The sequence below is a fragment of the Vigna angularis genome, chromosome 1 (genome assembly GCF_016808095.1).
Source record: "Vigna angularis cultivar LongXiaoDou No.4 chromosome 1, ASM1680809v1, whole genome shotgun sequence".
NCBI lineage: Eukaryota > Viridiplantae > Streptophyta > Magnoliopsida > Fabales > Fabaceae > Vigna > Vigna angularis.
This window is the reverse complement of record NC_068970.1, coordinates 35428918-35452760: the sequence shown is the minus strand read 5'-3', so window position 1 is coordinate 35452760 and position 23843 is coordinate 35428918. Positions and strand designations below refer to the sequence as shown.

Genomic DNA, 23843 nt, shown 5'->3' with positions numbered 1-23843 from the left:
GTAGAGAATTTAACTAATGACGATCATTTTATATTATTAGATATATGTAAATGAGCGTTTGGTTTAAGTATAGTTCTTCTTTAAGTTTCCTAAACAGTTTAGTTAATGTATTCTATAATAGTTAAAGTCGTAGATGTTATTGTTATTTTTCATTAAAAATAAGTGTGGCATAATTGTATATATATATATATATATTCCTTCATTTTTATTTAAGTTAAGTAGTGCTTGGTCTTGGACCAAACGTTCGGTCTCAGTAGCGCTCGTTCTTGATAAGTGCTTGGTCTTGGACCAACGCTCGTTCAATAGTGTTCGGTTTCTACAATGCTCGGTCTTAAACCAAGCGCTAGGTCTCATCTCAGTAATCTATCATTATCGTTGTTAAAATAAGAGCGTTCGGCCAAACTCAATAGCTTTCGTTTTCTTCATAGTACTTCGGTTTGTTAATAGTATTCGGTGTCAAACAATATCAGTCTCTAAATGGTGTTCGGCCTAGAGTCTTAGTACTCAGCCTAGGCTTGGTGGCGTTCGGTTTGAACTCTTAAGGGTCAGTGCATTGAAGCATATCCATTTGTAAATAACGCTCTGTCATGTTAGTTTCTAAGGAGTGTTATTCCATTCGGACTTGTGCTATGATGAGGAAGTGTGATCTTATTTCAGTTGAATATATTGATGATGAAGTATAAGGGAATTTGAAATGTGATACGAATGAAATAGTTTGGTTATGAAAGAGTATTCCACGAAGGAATATCTCAGAAAGTGGTTATTGAATGGTAAAATATGAATGTGGGCAAAGCTTAGCGGGCGTTTATCCTGATATTCCGTGATTACTCATTCTCACGTAGAGAGGAGTAAGTCATGTGTGGGAATGACAGGTGGTCCTAGTCCATAAGGTTAACTTGGACGGAACAAATTAACCTCGGGTGGCAGCTGTGGAGGGCATCCCAGTTACTACATCATCCGGGTACACAAACGTCGTAGTTACATAGAATTCATACAGTCTAGATAGTGAGAGTCAAGTGGTCGGTCTTTGCATGCCATGATGTATGAATTATGATTTGGTTGTTGTTTGATTTAATCATGAAAATTGTATGTTTTATTGAATTAATTAAATTACATAAGCTTACCCTATTTTTTTTGTCTTGTCTGTGTTGTGCGTTCGGTTGTTTGTCCTGTTGCAATGATCATCCGTGTGGATGTGAATAGAAGGAGAAGAGTTGCTAGAAGAAGCACTGGAAGAGGTGGAAGTGAAGACTGAACCTTAGGACGTTCGGTCAGTTGTTGGCCTCTTCTTTTGTAGATAGCGTTCGGTATAAGTTTATTTTGTAAACCGTTCGTTCTAGTTGTAGCCATTGTACAATTTTAACTCCTTGCTAGTTTGTAAGGCTGTTCGGCCATAACTATACGTACTATATTTTGTAAGACTAATCTGTAATATTATTAATTTGTGATTATTCTCTTATATGGTTGTATATTGTATTTTTGGGATGTTACATGTAATAACTTATAAGTTTTCTTTGAGTTGACTATTTTGTAATATTAAAGGTATCACAAATTCTATGGTAATTGATGCTATAAAAATTGAAATCTTACATCATATATAATAAAAAATTCCAAAAATTAAATAAAATTCACTTACAATAATTAAATTAAATGTTTTACTTTTTTACCCTTTAATTAACACTTTCTTTTAAATTTAACCTTTTTTTTTATTTTACCACATTTTTTAATGTTAACTATTTTTACCTTAATATGACTATCTATAATAAAAAAATTCTATAAATTAAATAAAATCGACTTACAATAAAAATATAAATTTTTTTATATATTTTTTATAATAATAATAATAATAATAATAATTTTATTATTATTAAAAAAGTGAACATACATTCATAGTATATATTTGCACTAGTATATATATTTATATATCTATAGATATGTATAAAAATGATTTCTTTTATAGGTGTCCACATGTTTTTCGATTTTACAGTGGTATTGTTTTTCAAATTTTATCATTTTTTAAAAATTAATTAAATAAAAATTATCTTCAAAATAAATATAACTACTTATAACTAAATTATAAAAATGATTTATTTTTATTTTTATAATTATAATTTAATTATTTTCTATCAGAAACAAAGTGAACAAAACATATGTGTTTATTAACTTTTGTTATCATAAAAGATTGAATTGAACACATGCAATTAACGTACGTGTTTTCGTACATCATAAGAATCCTAGAATAGAGGACAAGAATCTTACTTGATCAAAATATTAATCATTTTTTACCTTTTGAATTATTCACTTTGAAGATTTGTTTCCATAAGGAAAAAAATTGTGACTCTTTTGTTTAAGACAAATATATGTTTGTTTGTGGTTATAAGAATATGTTTAGATCATTGATTTGAGTTTTTATGGTATAAGTAGAGAGAGTATCATGTGTGTTATAAAGTCTATGGAGCTTTTTAGTTTAGATAAAAACTCAAGTTCAGGTTAAAGAAGTTAACTATTTTGTTATTCTTTTATGAAATTAGCTAATTTAAGTTGTGTAAATGACTTTTGGGATTAGATATAATGCTCTTTGGAATTGAGATACGAGGATGTTTTTATTGGTTTGTTGATTTTTGTTAATGATTAATTAAACGATTATGTATGCTTATCATTTGTTGTTAAATTTTAATTTATGGGATGTTTGAGCTTTTGTGGGAATATAGATTTTTGAAATATATCAACTAAGTCAATTAATTTTATTTGAGGTAAATTTCGAACTAAATTAGCTGTTTTGACAATAAGGAATGGGAAAAAGTATCCAAAATAGACCAAAGCAATCATCTTATATATCTAGAAGGTTTTTGCAATTATATATAAAGAACTTTAGATTATCAGATAAGTGTATTTATTAGTTTGAAATTATTTTCTTAACATTACCTATTTTAGAACTAGATTGTACCTCCTATGACTTGTAAAAGAGAGAAAAAAAACTAGTTGAAGCCAATAATACCAAGTTGAACATTTATGAGTCTTGAAGTTATAAACGATACACCCATCACTAGGTGAGACACTACTCGTTGGCCAAGAGAAAATTTGAATTCTTGAGAGATCTCCAAAAGATACACTGAGCCTAGAAGATTTAGTCAAGCTTGTGGATTTGACTCCTAAGAATTTGGGTTATTGTCATTACCAAAAACATATTATAAAAGTCTAGAGAGCTTAGGATTGTTGGATCACTAGGTAATGTTTGAATTCATTGGACGAATTTTGTTGAATATTTTCTTTAGGACTTGGTTGCTCAACAAATTAGTTTCTTACTTAGCGAAAATAAATTTATTAATTTGAAAAATTAATTATATTTTTATTAATTGAATATTTATCATAATCTTACAAGATAATGCTTATAAGGAAGTATTCACTGTATACATAAATTAGAAATATTATATATATACTGTTATATAAAAAAATTATTCTTTTAAAATATATATATATATATATATATATATATATATATATATATATATATATATATATATATATATATATATTTAGAATTTTTCAAAATTCTATCATACCACACATGCTCAATCACAATATAAGAAATTCAACAAAACTAAAAATTAGTACAAATCCAAGAAAGCAATAATTCTAGGTTTATGATATCACAATAGTCAATAATTAACATAAAATATGAACATTGTAAAAGTTAAAATTTAGCTTTGCGCACCTTGATTGACATAAGATGTTCTATCTATACATAAAAACATCAAAAGACAATTAGATCATATTATTATAATCATCGATCACATGATTCTAAAGACACGTGCAATTAGAAAAAAACCCACATGCAAGAAGAAATCATATTGGACTTAGAAAAATAACAAAAGATCAACTTATTCAGACGAAGAAATTGATCGACTAGATTTGAAGAACTCGTTATAAGGATTAATCCTACGCTCTTAGATCTTCAAACAGATAAATAAGAAATGAGAACAAGAAGAGAGAAGACAGAACACTAGAAAAATAGTTTCGAAAAAAAATATTGTGTTTTTAACTAATGAAACTCGTTTATGAAATTTCTAGTTATATTTAAACATTTTAATATTATAATAATCGAATCTTATTATTTTAAATATATCATCCATTCTAAAATACTCTTTTTTTAAATCTTTCCCACTATCTATTAAATAAACATGTAAAGAGAAAAATAAGATAATTTAATATATGAAAGAGTTAGTAAAATAAAAATAATTTTTTATTTTCTTTCTTAATAAGCTTAAACCTTTATTATACCAAATATTTTCTAAAATATGTAAAATAAATTAACTTTTAATGTAAAAATATATGGTTCTTCGGTAGATTATTTGTTATCCACTTCCTTTTTCTCAACTAATTTTCAAATCTTATTAAATAGAACATCAATACGTTTAGAGCGATCATGAAATACTAAGTTTTACTATAAGGAATAAAAGTCACGTCAATATCATTTTTGTATTAACGAAAGACTTTATATTTTATAAATGTAAAAACAAACAACCAATGATGGACAACTTATTGAAAAAATTAAATGGCACTAACTCAATTAAAAAAATATAAATATCTTTGGTATTTAATAAACAAAAATATTTAAAAAACTTAATTAAAAATATCTAAATTTATCAGAATTGAAACTTAATTAAATCAATTATAAAAAAAACGTTTTCTAAATTGTTTTAAAAAAAATTATTCAATCTTACTAACTAATATGTTATTTTTTTTGACATACTAAAATGTTAAATATATTTCCATGAAATATTATTATTATGGTTATAAAATTGTTATTTTATTATTTTGATTTGTTTGTTTGTGTTGAATGCTTCTTTTGGTGAGCATAAGTTAGATGAGTAAGAGGAGATGGTAGAAGATAAAATGTAAACTTTCGTTTCTTTATTTTGTTGGATATTTTAATTATTTGTAATTAACAGTGGATTTTGATCAATAATTTTTGAAAATTAGAATGTGTAATAGCCACTGAAATTTATTCTTCATACACAATAAGGTAGTATGAACAATCTTCCTTTAATTATAAATCCGTACAACACATTGTTAAATTATATTAATATTTAAGAATGGTTCATGTAATTTAAAGTATAACTTTGATATACATATTCTAATGTGATAATTATTAGAATATAATGTATTAAAGTTATAGGGAGTATTTTAGAATTATTAAAATAAATCCCTCTCTTTTCACTTCAATAAAGGACATTTTGGTATTTTATTAAAATTGATTAACTATAATAAAAGATGGAAAAAGTTTGACTACGGTTGACAGATTAAGTTTATGAAAGGAAAGAAAAAAAGGTTACGTTCTCTGAAAAGAAAAGAAACTGTGACATCCCTCAGATTTTCTATATCATCAAGAAAACATTAAAGAGGAGTAAGAGAAGGGAGAACATTGACAGGAAGAAACTATACAATGGATCCAAGTAAGTTCTTTTCCACTGTGTATGAGAGAATAGTGAGTATCATGAAAATTCAAGATCCTGTGTGTGTTTTTCATTCAATTGAAAATTAAAGAATTACTTACAATTGGTATCAGAGCCAGGTTCTGAATTTTATGATTCTCCATGAATAGTAATTTTTTCAATTTTTAAAACCTTAATTTTTGAATTATGAAATTTAAGGATTTTATTTTTCAGATGTTTAATTATTTTTTATTGGCATGAAAGAAAATTAGATTCACTGTAACGTGAATCTCGAAGCTGCAAGTTTTTAATTTTTGATTGTCACATTAAAATAACCCTACTGTTGCATGATGACCGCAATATGCCAAATTAATTCTGCATGATAGAAAAGCCAATTCCCTTGCGTAAAGTGAATTTTGAATGATAGAAAATATTCACGTGAATTCCATTCACCCTAGAACCTGGAAGCCACAATTTTGTTTATTTTTTTATTCATTGTTGCATTAATTTCATAACTCTAGATGCGGGTTTTTATATTTTGGCATAACGCAACTTTACTGTTGCAGCACTTGTTCCCACAGTTATTATATTCTAAACATGGTTACTGTTACTGGATTGAATGAAAATTAAATGTGAATCAAAAGTTTCATAATTTCGAATGCTTTTAATTTGAAAAAAAAAAGTGCATTTACTCACATGCATAGTATAATTTTTGTTTAATTTTTGTTTATTAATCTTGGGATGTGGGGTAGGATACAACTCATTCCTTTGTTAAACCCTAAACATGTTAGTGGTTTACGGGGGGTGTTTAACCAGTGTTTTCCCCGGGTTTATAAACAAGGAAACATTGATACCTTAAATAAGTTGATATCCATGATAGAACCAGGAGTGGTTTGAGATAGTGGTGCCATCATTAATTGGATGAGTGATTCGCGCTTACTCTTCTCCTCACCTCTCCACCACGTTACATTTAAATTACAATTATTCATAATATAAAGGATGTTAAATTATGAATATATAGAGTAATTAGTCATTGATATAAGGATGTTATGGATTACCCAAAGGTGAACCATTGTTTATAATTGATGACATTAAAGTGAGACATTTCATGTACTTAGTAAATATATTTGTATATCCAAAGATAACATACATATAGACTTAAGCATGATTGATTGTTTATTAAAGTGTATATGGAATTTGTCAGTTTAAGTATCACCCAAAGGTGAACTTAAATGAATGACTTAAATGATTACCTATCAGTTTAAGTGTCACCCAAAGGTGAACTTGAATGTATGACTAGTGTAGTAATTTGTTTGAATCCATTAATTTTATCAAAGCATTAATGTATGAGCTTGTGTATTATTTCCAACTTACATGAATTTATCAGGTTTGAGCAACAATGTGGTCAAGTTTAATGGGCTCAATTATGCTGATTGGTCAGAACAAATCCAGTTCCAACTGGGTGTGTTAGACTTGGGCATGGCAATTATGATGGATGAAATGCCCGCAGTCATTACAGAAACTAGTACAAGTGATGAGAAGTCTCTTTATGAGGCTTGACATAGGTCTAACAGGCTGTCACTAAACTTGATGCGCATGTCTATGGCAGAGAATGTAAAGCCTTCTATGCCTAAAACAGAAAACGCAAAGGAATTCATGAAACTGATCAAGGAGTACTCACAATCAGACATAACTGACAAGTCTATTGTAGGAACTCTTATGAGTGAGCTGACTACCAAAAAGTTTGACTGGTCACATCCCATACATGACCATGTAACTGGAATGGCTAATATAGCAGCAAGATTAAAGTCAATGGGAATGAAGGTGAATGAGTCTTTTCTGGTACATTTTATCATGAACTCTCTTCCTCCTGAATTTGGCCAGTTCCAAGTGAACTATAACACTCTTAAGGATAAATGGAACTTTCAAAGAATCAAAACCATGTTGGTACAAGAGGAAGGGAGATTGAAGAAAATGAAAGATCATTTTATCCATCTCACAACTCATGAAGGTGCTAGCTTTAGTAAAGCTAAATCAGGAAAGAAGAACAAGAAGGACAAAATCTTGATTCGAAAATGAAAGTGAATAAGGGCAATATCCAAAAGGACCAGAAATGTTTCTTTTGCAAGAAAGTAGGTCACTTCAAGAAAGATTGTCCGAAAAGAAAATCTTGATTCGAAAAGAAAGGTACATTTTATGTTTCTGTAAGTTTTGAAGCAAATATAATTGAAGTGCCTAATAATACCTGGTGGTTGGATTCTGAGCTACCACTCATGTTTCTAATATTATGCAGGGATTCCTTTCAATCCAGCCCATACAAGGAACTAAAAAGTATTTGTAAATGGGGAACAGAATGAAGGCACGGATAGAAGGAATTGAGACTTACAGATTGATTCTAGACACTAGTTATTGTCTGAATCGTGAAAAGTGTCTCTATGTTCCTGGTTGTGCTAGAAATTTAATTGTTGCAAAGTTGGATTATTTAGGTTTTAACTTTAAGATTGAAAATGGTATTTTTCATTTGTATAAAGTTTCGTACTATTATGGTTCTGGTACATTATTGGATGGTTTATATCGTTTAAATCTTGATGTTAATTTTTCTGAATCCCTGTTTAATGTTGAACATGTTGTTGATAGAAATTGTGGTGCAGGAAAAGAATGTTCTGCTTTCTTATGGCATATAAGATTAGGTCACATATCCAAAGAAATGATGTTGAGGTTAGTGAAAAATGAAATTTTACCTCAATTGGATTTTGATGACTGGGATATATGTATTGATTGTATTAAGGGTAAACAAACAAAACACATATCAAAATATCCCGCCACAAGAAGTAGTCAACTTCTTGCGTTAATACACACTGATATTTGTGGTCGTTTTAACATTAAATCCTGGAGTGGTGAAAAATATTTTATCTCCTTTATTGATGATTTCTCACGTTATTGTTATATATATCTATTACATGAAAAATCTCAATCAGTGAATGTCCTTGAGGTGTTCATAAATGAGGTGAAAAGGCAATTAGATAGAAAAGTAAAATTGGTGAGATTTGATAGAGGTGGTGAGTATTATGGTAAAACTGATGAGAATGGACAATGTCCAGGTCCATTTACAAAGTTTCTTGAAAGTCGGGGTATTTGTGCACATTATATAATGCCCGGTACACCACAACAAAATGGTGTAGCAGAAAGGCGGAATCGTACTCTTATGGTTATGGTTAGGAGTATGTTATGTCATAGTAATATTCCTTTATCTTTGTGGATGTATTCATTAAAGACTGTTGTATATCTGGTTAATAAGGTTCCTAGCAAAGCAGTTTCTAAAACTCCTTATGAACTATGGACTGGAAGGAAACCCAGTTTGAGACATCTTCATGTTTGGGGTTGTTCGACAGAGGTAAGGTTATATAATCCACATGAAAAGAAGCTTGATGCAAGAACCATTAGTGGTTACTTCATCGGTTATCCTGAAAAATCAAAGGGATATAGATTTTATTGCCCTAACCATAGTACAGGAATAGTTTAGTCTGGAAATGCTCGGTTCATTGAAAATGGTCAATTTAGTGGGAGTGAGGAATCACAAATAGTGGATATTCAAGAGCATACTGATAGTGTTTCTACATCTAATGTCTCTTCTGAAGTTGTTATCCCTCTTGTTGTATCACAGTCACACAACAAGCAGAGACAACAAGTTAATGTTTCAATCCCACAAAATGAACATATAAATGTTGAGCCAATTGACAATGAGTAAGTCACAAATGAGCAAGTCATAAATGAGCAATTGATAGAGGAACCACAAGAAGCAGCATTAAGAAGGTCTGTAAGGGAGAAAAGACTTGCTATTTCGAATGATTATGTGGTTTACTCTGTTGAACATGAATGTGACTTAAGCATTGATGAGGATCCAGTCTCTTTCAGACAAGCCATGAAAAGTAATAATTCAGAGAATTGGTTGAATGCTGTGAAAGAAGAATTGAAATCAATGGATGACAATAAAGTATGGAATCTAGTTGAATTGCCTAAGGGTTCAAAAAGAGTCGGTTGTAAATGGGTCTTTAAAACTAAACATGACTCAAAAGGCAATATTGAAAGGTATAAAGCTAGATTAGTCACCAAAGATTTCACTCAAAAGGATGACATTGACTACAAAGAGACCTTCTCTCCTGTTTCTAAGAAGGACTCTGAGAATTGTTTTGGCTTTGGTGGCTCATTATGATTTAGAGCTTCACCAAATGGATGTAAAAACTGCTTTTCTGAATGATGACTTAGAAGAGGAAGTTTATATGGATCAACTAGAAGGTTTCATAGTAATAGGAAAAGAAAATTTGGTGTGTAAATTGAAGAAATCAACATATGAACTGAAACAAGCTTCCCGATAATGGTATCTAAAATTTAATGATACCATAACTTCATATGGTTTTGTAGAGAACACCGTTGACCGGTGTATATATATGAAGATCAGTGGGAGTAAGTTTGTTATATTGGTTCTATATGTTGACGACATTCTTCTTGCTACTAATGATGTTGGTATGTTACATGATGTAAAGAAGTTTCTCTCTAGCAACTTTGAAATGAAAGATATGAATGAGGCATCTTATGTGATAGGAATAGAAATATTCTGTGATAGATCACAAGGATTGTTAAGTTTGTCTCAAAAAGGCTATATTAACAAAGTGTTAGAGAGATTCAGAATGGAAAAATGTTCTCCTAGAATAGTTCCAATTCAAAAAGGAGACAAGTTTAGTCAAATGCAATGTCCCAAGAATGATTTGGAACGAAAGGCCATGGAGTCTATTCCTTATGCGTCAGTGGTTGGGAGTTTGATGTATGCTCAAACTTGTACTCGGCCAGATATAAGTTTTGTTGTTGAAATGTTAGGCCGATATCAAAGTAATCCCGGAATGAATCACTAGAAAGCTGCAAAGAAAGTTCTTAGGTATTTACAAGGTACCAAAGAATACATACTCACCTACAAAAGGTCAAATCATCTTGAGATGGTTGGCTACTCGGATTCAAACTATGCTGGATGTGTGGATTCAAGAAAATCCACATTTGGTTATGTTTATCTATTAGCTGGAGGAGCAATTTCTTGGAAAAGTGCAAAACAATCAGTCATTGCTACTTCCACCATGGAAGCTGAATTCGTGGCATGCTTTGAGGCCACTGTTCATGCTTTGTGGTTGCGGAACTTTGTATTGAGGCTTGGCATTATTGATAGTATTGCCAGGCCGATAAGGATTTATTGTGATAATTCCGCAGCCGTCTTCTTCTCTAAAAATGACAAGTACTCAAAGGGTGCTAAACACATGGATTTGAAATACTTGTCGGTCAAAGAAGAAGTGCAGAAACATAGAGTGTTGATTGAGCATATTGGTACGGATTTGATGATAGCAGATCTGTTAACTAAAGGACTACCGCTCAAAACTTTTATTGGCCATGTTGAAAGTATGGACATTATGGATAAGTCAATATTAACATAATGATGTTATTTATCTATATGGATATGTATAGTTATATGCTTGTACTGTCATGACACTTGTGAATTCAATTAAAGTTATGTTTCTCTTTATTCTATTGTTATCCACATTAAGTTATATACATGTATTATTGATTGTGGTAACATGTTATATCTCTTTTAGAGACATGAAAGTTAAAAGATTGATTAAAGTTATGTTGAGTTGGTTTGATTATGTGATACATGGAAGGAATCTTGTCGTTCATGACTTTTGCCCGCCATGATCCGATCATTTCAATTCATATAAGGATAATGACTTGATAATTCTAATGAATGGTGTGCACTTAAAGTTTAGTTTTAGATCTTCAAGTCATTACATGAACCAAGTGGGAGAATGTTAAATTATATTAATATTTAAGATTGGTTCATGTAATTTAAAGTATAACTTTGATGTACAAATTCTAATGTGATGATTATTAGAATATAATGTATTAAAGTTATAGGGATTATTTTAGAGTTATTAAAATAAATCCCTCTCTTTTCACTTCAATAAAGGGCATTTTGGTATTTTATTAAAGTTGATTAAATATCATAGGAAAAAGTTTGACTACGGTTGACAGGTTAAGTTTCTGAAAGGAGAGAAAGAAAAGTTACATTCTCTGAAAAGAAAAGAAACTGTGACATCCCTCAGATTTTCTATATCATCAAGAAGCATTAAAGAGGAGTAAGAGAAGGGAGAACATTGACAGTTATACAATGGATCCAGGTAAGTTCTTTTTCACTGTGTATGAGAGAATATTGAGTATCATGAAAATTCAAGATCTTGTGTGTGTTTTTCATTCAATTGAAAATTAAAGAATTACTTACACACATCTCATTGCCCGTGAATAAAAGATATAGATCTGCATTGTTTTTATTATAATTAATATTTTATTTATTCTGAAACCTTTATTTATTTAATAATGAATTTCGGCTAATAAGTACTTTATGTGAATAATTTTTCTAGTTATAGAAGTATTTAAATTTAATTTTTATACTCATTATTAATATAATCAAATATTTTGAGAATAAATGGGACAACATTGACTATGAATAGTGACTTTATAGTCTTAACATTACTGAATATTTTTGTGTTTTGAAAAAATTATATTTAAAACAACTTTTTTACATAGTATAATAGAAAAAAAAAATATCGTTTTTGAGCTCTTTTATTTTCTTGATTTATCTTTTCCATGTTTTTTTTTGGAAGAATAGTTATTTTGTTCACTCAGGTTCCACGATTTTTAAATTTACTTCAAGTCTTAATTAAGCACTACTCATATGTTTCTATCTGTCATTTTTATTAAAAATTAAAATTCAATATATTTATAAAATTGCTAATAATTAAAATCAGTTTTTTTATCATCACAATATAAATTATGTTTTGGTTTGGACAAACTAAAATACTAAAAGTTTCGAAACCATAAAAAAAAACTACTAGAAATGGAGATGCGGGGTATTGATCCCCGTACCTCTCGCATGCTAAGCGAGCGCTCTACCATCTGAGCTACATCCCCATACAATTTTAAAGTCTCCTTCATCAACCCATTCAAAGTAGTTACAACTTGAATTACTCTGCAAAAGAAATTACAAATCACGAATACAAACTTCATCACAATAAGTAAAACATTTTCTCACTTACTGCCCAATTTCTACATCTATAAAATAGTCTCCCTTTGTTCTTCAATGTAGTTGCCTTCAACAGCAGCAATCTTTCCCCACAACCACAATTTTTTGAAGCTAAGTGAGAGGAGGATCCACATGTTTGGGACATTCCAGAACCAATACTCCTTCGCGTGCAACCATTTCCTCCTCTGTCCGCTTCCATTTCCCTTCAACAGTAATTTCGAAAATAAATCAAGTTCGACTACTCCCAACAAAATCCCTATATCCCAAATCCATCCATTCACACGAAACGAAAGAGGAAAATGAACTTATGTGACCAACTACACCAATGTTGAAGAAGATGAAATCCAACCTTTTGCGATTCACCTTCAACCTTCTTTCTAGCTGAAATGATGTGCTTGTCTTTGCTCTTCAACCTTCAGACCACACAGTGAACCAAACTTTACCAATTAACCCAATACTTAGTAAGTATATAAACCCTTATCTTCATCATCTGATTTAATCACTTATCAATTTCAATTTAAAATGTAAACACATGTGGCGAATGTTAGAAAGGATACATGTCATCCCATGTGCCTATACGTTAGCCACCTCACCTGAATTTTAACGCCGTTTATTTTGGAGGACCAAAATTATGGTTTCCTTAAGGAGAGGGATCAAATCGTATAAAGTTTGAAATAGGGACGAAAAATAAAATTGCTTGATAGTTGAGGGACTAATAACAAATTTAACCCATATAATCAAATATTTTGAGAGTAAATGGCGACAACATTAACTATTAACAGTGACTTTATAGTCTTAACATTACTGAATATTTTTGTGTTTTGAAAAAATTATATTTAAAATAACTTTTTTACATAGTATAATAGAAAAAAAATACCGTTTTTTAGCTCTTTTATTTTCTTGATTTATCTTTTCCATGTTTTTTTTGGAAGAACAGTTATTTTGTTTACTCAGGTTCCACGATTTTTAAATTTACTTCAAGTCTTAATTAAGCAGTACTCCTATGTTTCTATATGTCATTTTCATTAAAAATTGAAATTCAATATATTTATAAAATTGCTAATAATTAAAATCAGTTTTTTTTATCATAACAATATAAATTATGTTTTGGTTTGGACAAACTAAAATACTAAAAGTTTCAAAAGCATAAAAAAAGAAAAAACTACTAGAAATGGAGATGCGGGGTATCGATCCTCGTACCTCTCGCATGCTAAGCGAGCGCTCTACCATCTGAGCTACATCCCCATACAATTTTAGAGTCTCCTTCATCAACCCATTCAAAGTAGTTACAACTTGAATTACTCTGCAAAAGAAATTACAAATCACGAATACAAACTTCATCACAATAAGTAAAACATTTTCTCACTTACTGCCCAATTTCTACATCTATAAAATAGTCTCCCTTTGTTCTTCAATGTAGTTGCCTTCAACAGCAGCAATCTTTCCCCACAACCACAATTTTTTGAAGCTAAGTGAGAGGAGGATCCACATGTTTGGGACATTCCAGAACCAATACTCCTTCGCGTGCAACCATTTCCTCCTCTGTCCGCTTCCATTTCCCTTCAACAGTAATTTCGAAAATAAATCAAGTTCGACTACTCCCAACAAAAACCCTATATCCCAAATCCATCCATTCACACGAAACAAAAGAGGAAAATGAACTTATGTGACCAACTACACCAATGTTGAAGAAGATGAAATCCAACCTTTTGCGATTCACCTTCAACCTTCTTTCTAGCTGAAATGATGTGCTCGTCTTTGCTCTTCAACCTTCAGACCACACAGTGAACCAAACTTTACCAATTAACCCAATACTTAGTAAGTATATAAACCCTTATCTCCGTCATCTGATTTAATCACTTATCAATTTCAATTTAAAATGTAAACACATGTGGCGAATGTTAGAAAGGATACATGTCATCCCATGTGCCTATATGTTAGCCACCTCACCTGAATTTTAACGCCGTTTATTTTGGAGGACCAAAATTATGGTTTCCTTAAGGAGAGGGATCAAATCGTATAAAGTTTGAAATAGGGACGAAAAATAAAATTGCTTTATAGTTGAGGGACTAATAACAAATTTAACCCATATAATCAAATATTTTGAGAGTAAATGGCGACAACATTAACTATTAACAGTGACTTTATAGTCTTAACATTACTGAATATTTTTGTGTTTTGAAAAAATTATATTTAAAACAACTTTTTTACATAGTATAATAGAAAAAAAAATACCGTTTTTTAGCTCTTTTATTTTCTTGATTTATCTTTTCCATGTTTTTTTTGGAAGAACAGTTATTTTGTTTACTCAGGTTCCACGATTTTTAAATTTACTTCAAGTCTTAATTAAGCACTACTCCTATGTTTCTATATGTCATTTTCATTAAAAATTGAAATTCAATATATTTATAAAATTGCTAATAATTAAAATCAGTTTTTTTTATCATAACAATATAAATTATGTTTTGGTTTGGACAAACTAAAATACTAAAAGTTTCAAAAGCATAAAAAAAGAAAAAACTACTAGAAATGGAGATGCGGGGTATCGATCCCCGTACCTCTCGCATGCTAAGCGAGCGCTATACCATCTGAGCTACATCCCCATACAATTTTAGAGTCTCCTTCATCAACCCATTCAAAGTAGTTACAACTTGAATTACTCTGCAAAAGAAATTACAAATCACGAATACAAACTTCATCACAATAAGTAAAACATTTTCTCACTTACTGCCCAATTTCTACATCTATAAAATAGTCTCCCTTTGTTCTTCAATGTAGTTGCCTTCAACAGCAGCAATCTTTCCCCACAACCACAATTTTTTGAAGCTAAGTGAGAGGAGGATCCACATGTTTGGGACATTCCAGAACCAATACTCCTTCGCGTGCAACCATTTCCTCCTCTGTCCGCTTCCATTTCCCTTCAACAGTAATTTCGAAAATAAATCAAGTTCGACTACTCCCAACAAAATCCCTATATCCCAAATCCATCCATTCACACGAAACGAAAGAGGAAAATGAACTTATGTGACCAACTACACCAATGTTGAAGAAGATGAAATCCAACCTTTTGCGATTCACCTTCAACCTTCTTTCTAGCTGAAATGATGTGCTTGTCTTTGCTCTTCAACCTTCAGACCACACAGTGAACCAAACTTTACCAATTAACCCAATACTTAGTAAGTATATAAACCCTTATCTCCGTCATCTGATTTAATCACTTATCAATTTCAATTTAAAATGTAAACACATGTGGCGAATGTTAGAAAGGATACATGTCATCCCATGTGCCTATACGTTAGCCACCTCACCTGAATTTTAACGCCGTTTATTTTGGAGGACCAAAATTATGGTTTCCTTAAGGAGAGGGATCAAATCGTATAAAGTTTGAAATAGGGACGAAAAATAAAATTGCTTGATAGTTGAGGGACTAATAACAAATTTAACCCATATAATCAAATATTTTGAGAGTAAATGGCGACAACATTAACTATTAACAGTGACTTTATAGTCTTAACATTACTGAATATTTTTGTGTTTTGAAAAAATTATATTTAAAACAACTTTTTTACATAGTATAATAGAAAAAAAAATACCGTTTTTTAGCTCTTTTATTTTCTTGATTTATCTTTTCCATGTTTTTTTTGGAAGAACAGTTATTTTGTTTACTCAGGTTCCACGATTTTTAAATTTACTTCAAGTCTTAATTAAGCACTACTCCTATGTTTCTATATGTCATTTTCATTAAAAATTGAAATTCAATATATTTATAAAATTGATAATAATTAAAATCAGTTTTTTTTATCATAACAATATAAATTATGTTTTGGTTTGGACAAACTAGAATACTAAAGGTTTCAAAAGCATAAAAAAAGAAAAAACTACTAGAAATGGAGATGCGGGGTATCGATCCCCGTACCTCTCGCATGCTAAGCGAGCGCTCTACCATCTGAGCTACATCCCCATACAATTTTAGAGTCTCCTTCATCAACCCATTCAAAGTAGTTACAACTTGAATTACTCTGCAAAAGAAATTACAAATCACGAATACAAACTTCATCACAATAAGTAAAACATTTTCTCACTTACTGTCCAATTTCTACATCTATAAAATAGTCTCCCTTTGTTCTTCAATGTAGTTGCCTTCAACAGCAGCAATCTTTCCCCACAACCACAATTTTTTGAAGCTAAGTGAGAGGAGGATCCACATGTTTGGGACATTCCAGAACCAATACTCCTTCGCGTGCAACCATTTCCTCCTCTGTCCGCTTCCATTTCCCTTCAACAGTAATTTCGAAAATAAATCAAGTTCGACTACTCCCAACAAAAACCCTATATCCCAAATCCATCCATTCACACGAAACAAAAGAGGAAAATGAACTTATGTGACCAACTACACCAATGTTGAAGAAGATGAAATCCAACCTTTTGCGATTCACCTTCAACCTTCTTTCTAGCTGAAATGATGTGCTCGTCTTTGCTCTTCAACCTTCAGACCACACAGTGAACCAAACTTTACCAATTAACCCAATACTTAGTAAGTATATAAACCCTTATCTCCGTCATCTGATTTAATCACTTATCAATTTCAATTTAAAATGTAAACACATGTGGCGAATGTTAGAAAGGATACATGTCATCCCATGTGCCTATATGTTAGCCACCTCACCTGAATTTTAACGCCGTTTATTTTGGAGGACCAAAATTATGGTTTCCTTAAGGAGAGGGATCAAATCGTATAAAGTTTGAAATAGGGACGAAAAATAAAATTGCTTTATAGTTGAGGGACTAATAACAAATTTAACCCATATAATCAAATATTTTGAGAGTAAATGGCGACAACATTAACTATTAACAGTGACTTTATAGTCTTAACATTACTGAATATTTTTGTGTTTTGAAAAAATTATATTTAAAACAACTTTTTTACATAGTATAATAGAAAAAAAAATACCGTTTTTTAGCTCTTTTATTTTCTTGATTTATCTTTTCCATGTTTTTTTTGGAAGAACAGTTATTTTGTTTACTCAGGTTCCACGATTTTTAAATTTACTTCAAGTCTTAATTAAGCACTACTCCTATGTTTCTATATGTCATTTTCATTAAAAATTGAAATTCAATATATTTATAAAATTGCTAATAATTAAAATCAGTTTTTTTTATCATAACAATATAAATTATGTTTTGGTTTGGACAAACTAAAATACTAAAAGTTTCAAAAGCATAAAAAAAGAAAAAACTACTAGAAATGGAGATGCGGGGTATCGATCCCCGTACCTCTCGCATGCTAAGCGAGCGCTATACCATCTGAGCTACATCCCCATACAATTTTAGAGTCTCCTTCATCAACCCATTCAAAGTAGTTACAACTTGAATTACTCTGCAAAAGAAATTACAAATCACGAATACAAACTTCATCACAATAAGTAAAACATTTTCTCACTTACTGCCCAATTTCTACATCTATAAAATAGTCTCCCTTTGTTCTTCAATGTAGTTGCCTTCAACAGCAGCAATCTTTCCCCACAACCACAATTTTTTGAAGCTAAGTGAGAGGAGGATCCACATGTTTGGGACATTCCAGAACCAATACTCCTTCGCGTGCAACCATTTCCTCCTCTGTCCGCTTCCATTTCCCTTCAACAGTAATTTCGAAAATAAATCAAGTTCGACTACTCCCAACAAAAACCCTATATCCCAAATCCATCCATTCATACGAAACGAAAGAGGAAAATGAACTTATGTGACCAACTACACCAATGTTGAAGAAGATGAAATCCAACCTTTTGCGATTCACCTTCAACCTTCTTTTTAGCTGAAATGATGTGCTCGTCTTTGCTCTTCAACCTTCAGACCACACAGTGAACCAAACTTTACCAATTAACCCAATACTTTGTAAGTATATAAACCCTTATCTCCGTCATCTGATTTAATCACTTATCAATTTCAATTTAAAATGTAAACACATGTGGCGAATGTTAGAAAGGTTACATGTCATCCCATGTGCCTATACGTTAGCCACCTCACCTGAATTTTAACGCCGTTTATTTTGGAGGACCAAAATTATGGTTTCCTTAAGGAGAGGGATCAAATCGTATAAAGTTTGAAATAGGGACGAAAAATAAAATTGCTTGATAGTTGAGGGACTAATAACAAATTTAACCCATATAATCAAATATTTTGAGAGTAAATGGCGACAACATTAACTATTAACAGTGACTTTATAGTCTTAACATTACTGAATATTTTTGTGTTTTTAGCTCTTTTATTTTCTTGATTTATCTTTTCCATGTTTTTTTTGGAAGAACAATTATTTTGTTTACTGAGGTTCCACGATTTTTAAATTTACTTCAAGTCTTAATTAAGCACTACTCCTATGTTTCTATATGTCATTTTCATTAAAAATTGAAATTCAATATATTTATAAAATTGCTAATAATTAAAATCAGTTTTTTTTTATATTTTGGTTTGGACAAACTAAAATACTAAAAGTTTCAAAAGCATAAAAAAAGAAAAAACTACTAGAAATGGAGATGCGGGGTATCGATCCCCATACCTCTCGCATGCTAAGCGAGCGCTCTACCATCTGAGCTACATCCCCATACAACAGAATGAAAAATATTGTTCCAATTTATTTGTTTTGTTTGGACATGGCCAAAAAGTAAAGTTGCAGATTCATTACTATATACTGTCCACACCTCATATTTCATTAATTGGTGATTAAAGCTATCACCACTTATGGCTCAATAATGATAGTATGTTTTGACACCAAGTTTTTGCTACAAATATTTTATTAGGACTTTATGTTCATTGTTAAGTAGTATTTCGTAGGATTGGAAAAAAATAATTTATCTCTACTAAATTATAGTTAATTATATTATGCTTAAAAGAATTAATCTATTTTCATTAGAAATTAAATAAACTATTTCCAAGTTCAGTTTTGAAAAACTGAATTTTAATAGATTTTCAGTTCAATTTATTATTTGAGAAGTGTATTGATGATTTTTCCATTATTTCCTCATCTTCAATTGTTTTTCTAAAATGTGAACCAAAGAAACGTTAAAGCTTTTAATTATAAAATATGAAAAGTTAATATTTTTTCCCATATGTGTTCAAGTTATTATTATCTATACATTCTATATAAATTAAAAATTGTATTATGTTTAAAAACATATAAAGAGATATAACATTTTATTGTTCATATTTTTTATATTTTATTTAATTCTAATAATTATAATTTTGAATTATTACCTATCATGATGATCTAATTTTTATCTAGTCTTCGATTTTTTCCTTTTTATTTTTTTAATAATTATTGGTTCCAAATCATTTAGGTTTTTAATATGACCATATAAATTGTTCAATATTGATTATTTAATCATTATCTATTATTTATTATTTAATCTCATAATGTTTATTTTTATTTTATTAACAAATAAAAATTGACATGAAATTATTCTTCACAATAAATATTTTGAATATCTCGTATTATATAGTATTATAGTTAAAAATAAGGGAGTTATATATTTAAAAAATTATATTTTATGATTAAACTAAATTATATATCTAATTTGTCTTTATAATTTATGATATAAAAGAAAATGAAAGGTTGTGAGACAAATATATTTTAAAGGTAAAAGGTTAAATATATTTTATATTTTGTAAGAATAACTTATCATTAAAAAGAATAAAAACAAAGAGGAAAAACAAAAACAAATAAAATTTATTAGAATTATATGTTAATTTTAATTATTTGTTTATAGAAAATATTATAAAGTTATTTAATAAGGTTTGAAATAAATTTAAAGTATTTTCGTGGTTTAAGAGTAAACTTTTAAATAAAACAAACTTCCAATAATTAGATCTATTTTTGAAATTATATTAACTTTTAATAAATGATTTTTGTTAAATATGATTTTTTTTAAAATATAACACGTAAAAATTATATTATGCACATAACATTTGATAGAAATAATATTTTATATGATATGTATAAAGTCTAAAAATATATAATTTATTTCAAAAATAAAGAACAATATTTAACTAAAAATAAAATATATGCTTTTATGTTATAAGAGTGTTGTGATAATCATATGATATAAATTTTAGGTTTGTTAGGGTATAACATTGATTGAGTTTGGATGATTCAAGTGTTCTGATGTATGTGTTTGAGTATGTTTACAAGGGTATGTGATGCTTGAATGCATGCATGATGTTTTGGGAGAGTTACTTCGTGAATTAGGATTCTTGCATATGTGTTTGCAAACTAGGATGTGTTTCGTTTTGGTAATAATCGATTATCATTAGTGATAATCGATTATCTGTGCGTCGATATTGAGTCTGGTTGCGGAAATAATTGATTATCACTCATGACCAATATCAAAATTACCGACAGATTTGTAACCATCGGTAAACCATCAAAAATTGTTCATGACCGACGGATATTGGTTGTTTTTACGGATTGTATCCGTCAATATTTTTGTTTTTTTAGTGGTATTGCAATACTCATTTAATTAGTGAGTGGAAAAACTCGTCTAATGTGTATTAAGAAACTCGTCTAATTTGTGTATAGACAAACTTGTCTAATGTATACTTCTAGACTTGTCTAATTAGTGTATAGACATACTTGTCTATTGTTTATTGTTAAAATCATTTAATTAGTGTATGGACATAGTCATCCAATCAATGTATTTGCCAACTCATTTAATTGTATTACAAGATTTGTTTAACGATTGAATAGAAAAAGTTGTCTAATGTGTATTAAGTAACATTATTGGAATGGAACATAATGTAACAAAGTATGGACTAAAATACCAAACCTTAAGGGGAACCCATGCAAGCCTTTTAGTTGTAGTAGTAGATCTCTCAAATAACATCATATGTGTTGCAAGGGAACTATTAAAAAAAATTACTTTAGCATACATTTATATAACAAAGAAAGTTGAAACATTGAGGTTCTTACCAATCTATTACATGTCTAAGAGGGCTGGGAGGAAACTTGTGCAATGAACAAAACCAGATAGTAGTGTTCTCCGATATGGAGAACACAAGTAGCTGCCAATGACGCCTGAAATTGGTAATAACTTAATAGTCGTATACCAAAATTAATAAATGAAACTTTAAAGTTAGCAAACTTCACTTACCCAAGTATATAAGAGAGAAAATATATCTCTTCCCCATTGCAAAACAGTTGGTGATGTATGTTTGGATATCATCAAATTTATTTCTTTCATGAGTCATAGAAGAGTCAATGAACCCATATACATGAATAGGGCTACCATCCCTTACAAATACCCCATTCCGATTATTGAGAGTTTCATTCGAAAATTTTTTAAGTACTAACTCTGATTCTCACTTGATTCTTTTTTCTTAAGGAATTTTGAGTCATACCATGTACAAAATAAAAATTACAATGTTTTATAATCACACCTTAAAATATTTAAAGTGATGCGATATAATCAATCATTCAAGTTATATAGATTAATTAAAATGAACAAAAGAAAATAAGGTAAATGGCGAGAAACTCCACAAAATTTAAGGCAGTAAAATAGGATGCCAGCAATGAATATAACAACTCCACATAATCATTTCTTCAACCCTACCATGTTAACTACGAGTAGAAGCAGGCCTTAATCCACATATTTAAGAAATACCTATGAGTTGTGCACCTCTAATTTAAACCTGCACCCGCACCTATTGCTTTCTTGTATCATCTCAGTCTTAAAAAGAAAAATGAAACCAAAAAATCAAACCTTTAGGCAAAAAATCAAACCTTAGCTTGTTTCCAGGAAAACTGTAAATTATTACGAGGTGTTTTCTGTTGGATTTCACATAATGTCTTGTCCCAGAAACAGGAGATGGATGGATTTCATAAAAAATCAAACCACATTTTCGATTTGGAAACCCTAAGGGTCTGTTTTTTTGAGTGGATTTGAGGGGATTTGAGAGGATTTGAAGATAATTTTTTTTGTCGTTTTTTTGAGTGAATTTGGAGGTAAATGAGAGTGAATTTGGAAATAAAATTTGTGAGAATTAGTATAGAATTGTATTAACGTGACAAATTAAAAAAATTTATTTTCAAATTCATTTTCATTTACCTCTAAATTTACAAAAAAAAACGACAAAAAAAAATTATCTTCAAATCCTCTCAAATCACCTCAAATTCATTCCCTAAAATTCACTTATAAGAACAACGCCTAAAAGCTGCGATCCCAGATAACTGCCATACCCACTTACGAAACGCGGCCATTTCCGATTCCACGAGCAAATCCCAAAAGCAGCACAACAATCACTTTTGCTTTCCACTGATATGAAAATAAACTTTTAACATATATTATTTTAGGTTTTTAACATATGAAGTTATAATATTACAGTTAATGGCAACGTTAAATTGATATTCATTATTTCTAAACCGACTTCAATTAATATAATTTCAATTTATAATGAATCTTAAATAAAAATATGTTAGAGGAACAACAATTAAAATTTTCTCGTCAATATTTTACTTCCTTAAACCTATAAAAAATTAATATATAATACAAGATACCCTCATAAAAAATTTCAAAATTTTCTATCTATTCAAGATATCTCAAATAAAGATGTAAAGTATGAAAAAATTCATAAAAAATAATACAAAAATAAAAAAAAAATACTTTGAACATACTAAAAATATAAATATGTGTACCCCTACAAAATAATCCTCTTTATGTATAAGTATTTATATACAAGTATAGATGAAAACATCATGTCTAAAAATTTGACTAATTTTTCGGTAACAACTAATATTAAATAAGTAAATTTTATTAATTTTAATTTTGAGAGGAAATATTTCCCAAGATACTTTCACACAATGTTACATGGAGCACTCTTATAACAAAAACTTTAAAAGTTATATTAAAACGAAATGTAAATTAGCTAAAGAATGTTTCCTCATAATTTCTTAGCAGTTTTGCTAGGATTCCGAAAGATTCAAATTCAAAAGTATTTATATTATTACTATTATTATTAATAATAATAATATTATTATTATTATAATATACTGATATAATGTATATAATACTTAATATAATGAACTTATTTTCACTAGATGGTAATAATACTATTCTAAATAGTATAATTAATTAAATTACTTTTTTAAATATTTATGTACTGTAAATAGTACTGACGTCCAGAAATAATAATAATAATAATACTAATAATAATTATTATTATTATATTACTCAAAATGTCAATATTACAAGATCTCCTATAATCTAAATCTCCAATCAAAAAATAATAATTTTTAATGGTGA

General features: G+C 29.6%; 1 protein-coding gene and 6 non-coding genes across 7 annotated transcripts; 1 reads left to right on the top strand and 6 right to left on the bottom strand.

Moving 5' to 3' along the window:
* The first annotated feature begins 7031 nt into the window (after positions 1-7031).
* LOC108321390 (uncharacterized) lies at positions 7032-7514 on the top strand. Its single transcript, XM_017553137.1, has one exon. The coding sequence runs from the start codon at positions 7032-7034 to the stop codon at positions 7512-7514; it is 483 nt and encodes a 160-aa protein (XP_017408626.1).
* Positions 7515-12370: 4856 nt separating this feature from the next.
* On the bottom strand, positions 12371-12443 carry TRNAA-AGC (transfer RNA alanine (anticodon AGC)). Its single transcript has one exon. It is a non-coding gene; the product is annotated as a tRNA-Ala (tRNA).
* Positions 12444-13727: 1284 nt separating this feature from the next.
* Positions 13728-13800, bottom strand: TRNAA-AGC (transfer RNA alanine (anticodon AGC)). The gene has a single exon. It is a non-coding gene; the product is annotated as a tRNA-Ala (tRNA).
* Positions 13801-15085: 1285 nt separating this feature from the next.
* On the bottom strand, positions 15086-15158 carry TRNAA-AGC (transfer RNA alanine (anticodon AGC)). The gene has a single exon. It is a non-coding gene; the product is annotated as a tRNA-Ala (tRNA).
* A 1285-nt stretch (positions 15159-16443) lies between these two features.
* On the bottom strand, positions 16444-16516 carry TRNAA-AGC (transfer RNA alanine (anticodon AGC)). Its single transcript has one exon. It is a non-coding gene; the product is annotated as a tRNA-Ala (tRNA).
* A 1285-nt stretch (positions 16517-17801) lies between these two features.
* Positions 17802-17874, bottom strand: TRNAA-AGC (transfer RNA alanine (anticodon AGC)). The gene has a single exon. It is a non-coding gene; the product is annotated as a tRNA-Ala (tRNA).
* Positions 17875-19080: 1206 nt separating this feature from the next.
* On the bottom strand, positions 19081-19153 carry TRNAA-AGC (transfer RNA alanine (anticodon AGC)). Its single transcript has one exon. It is a non-coding gene; the product is annotated as a tRNA-Ala (tRNA).
* Positions 19154-23843: the final 4690 nt, after the last annotated feature.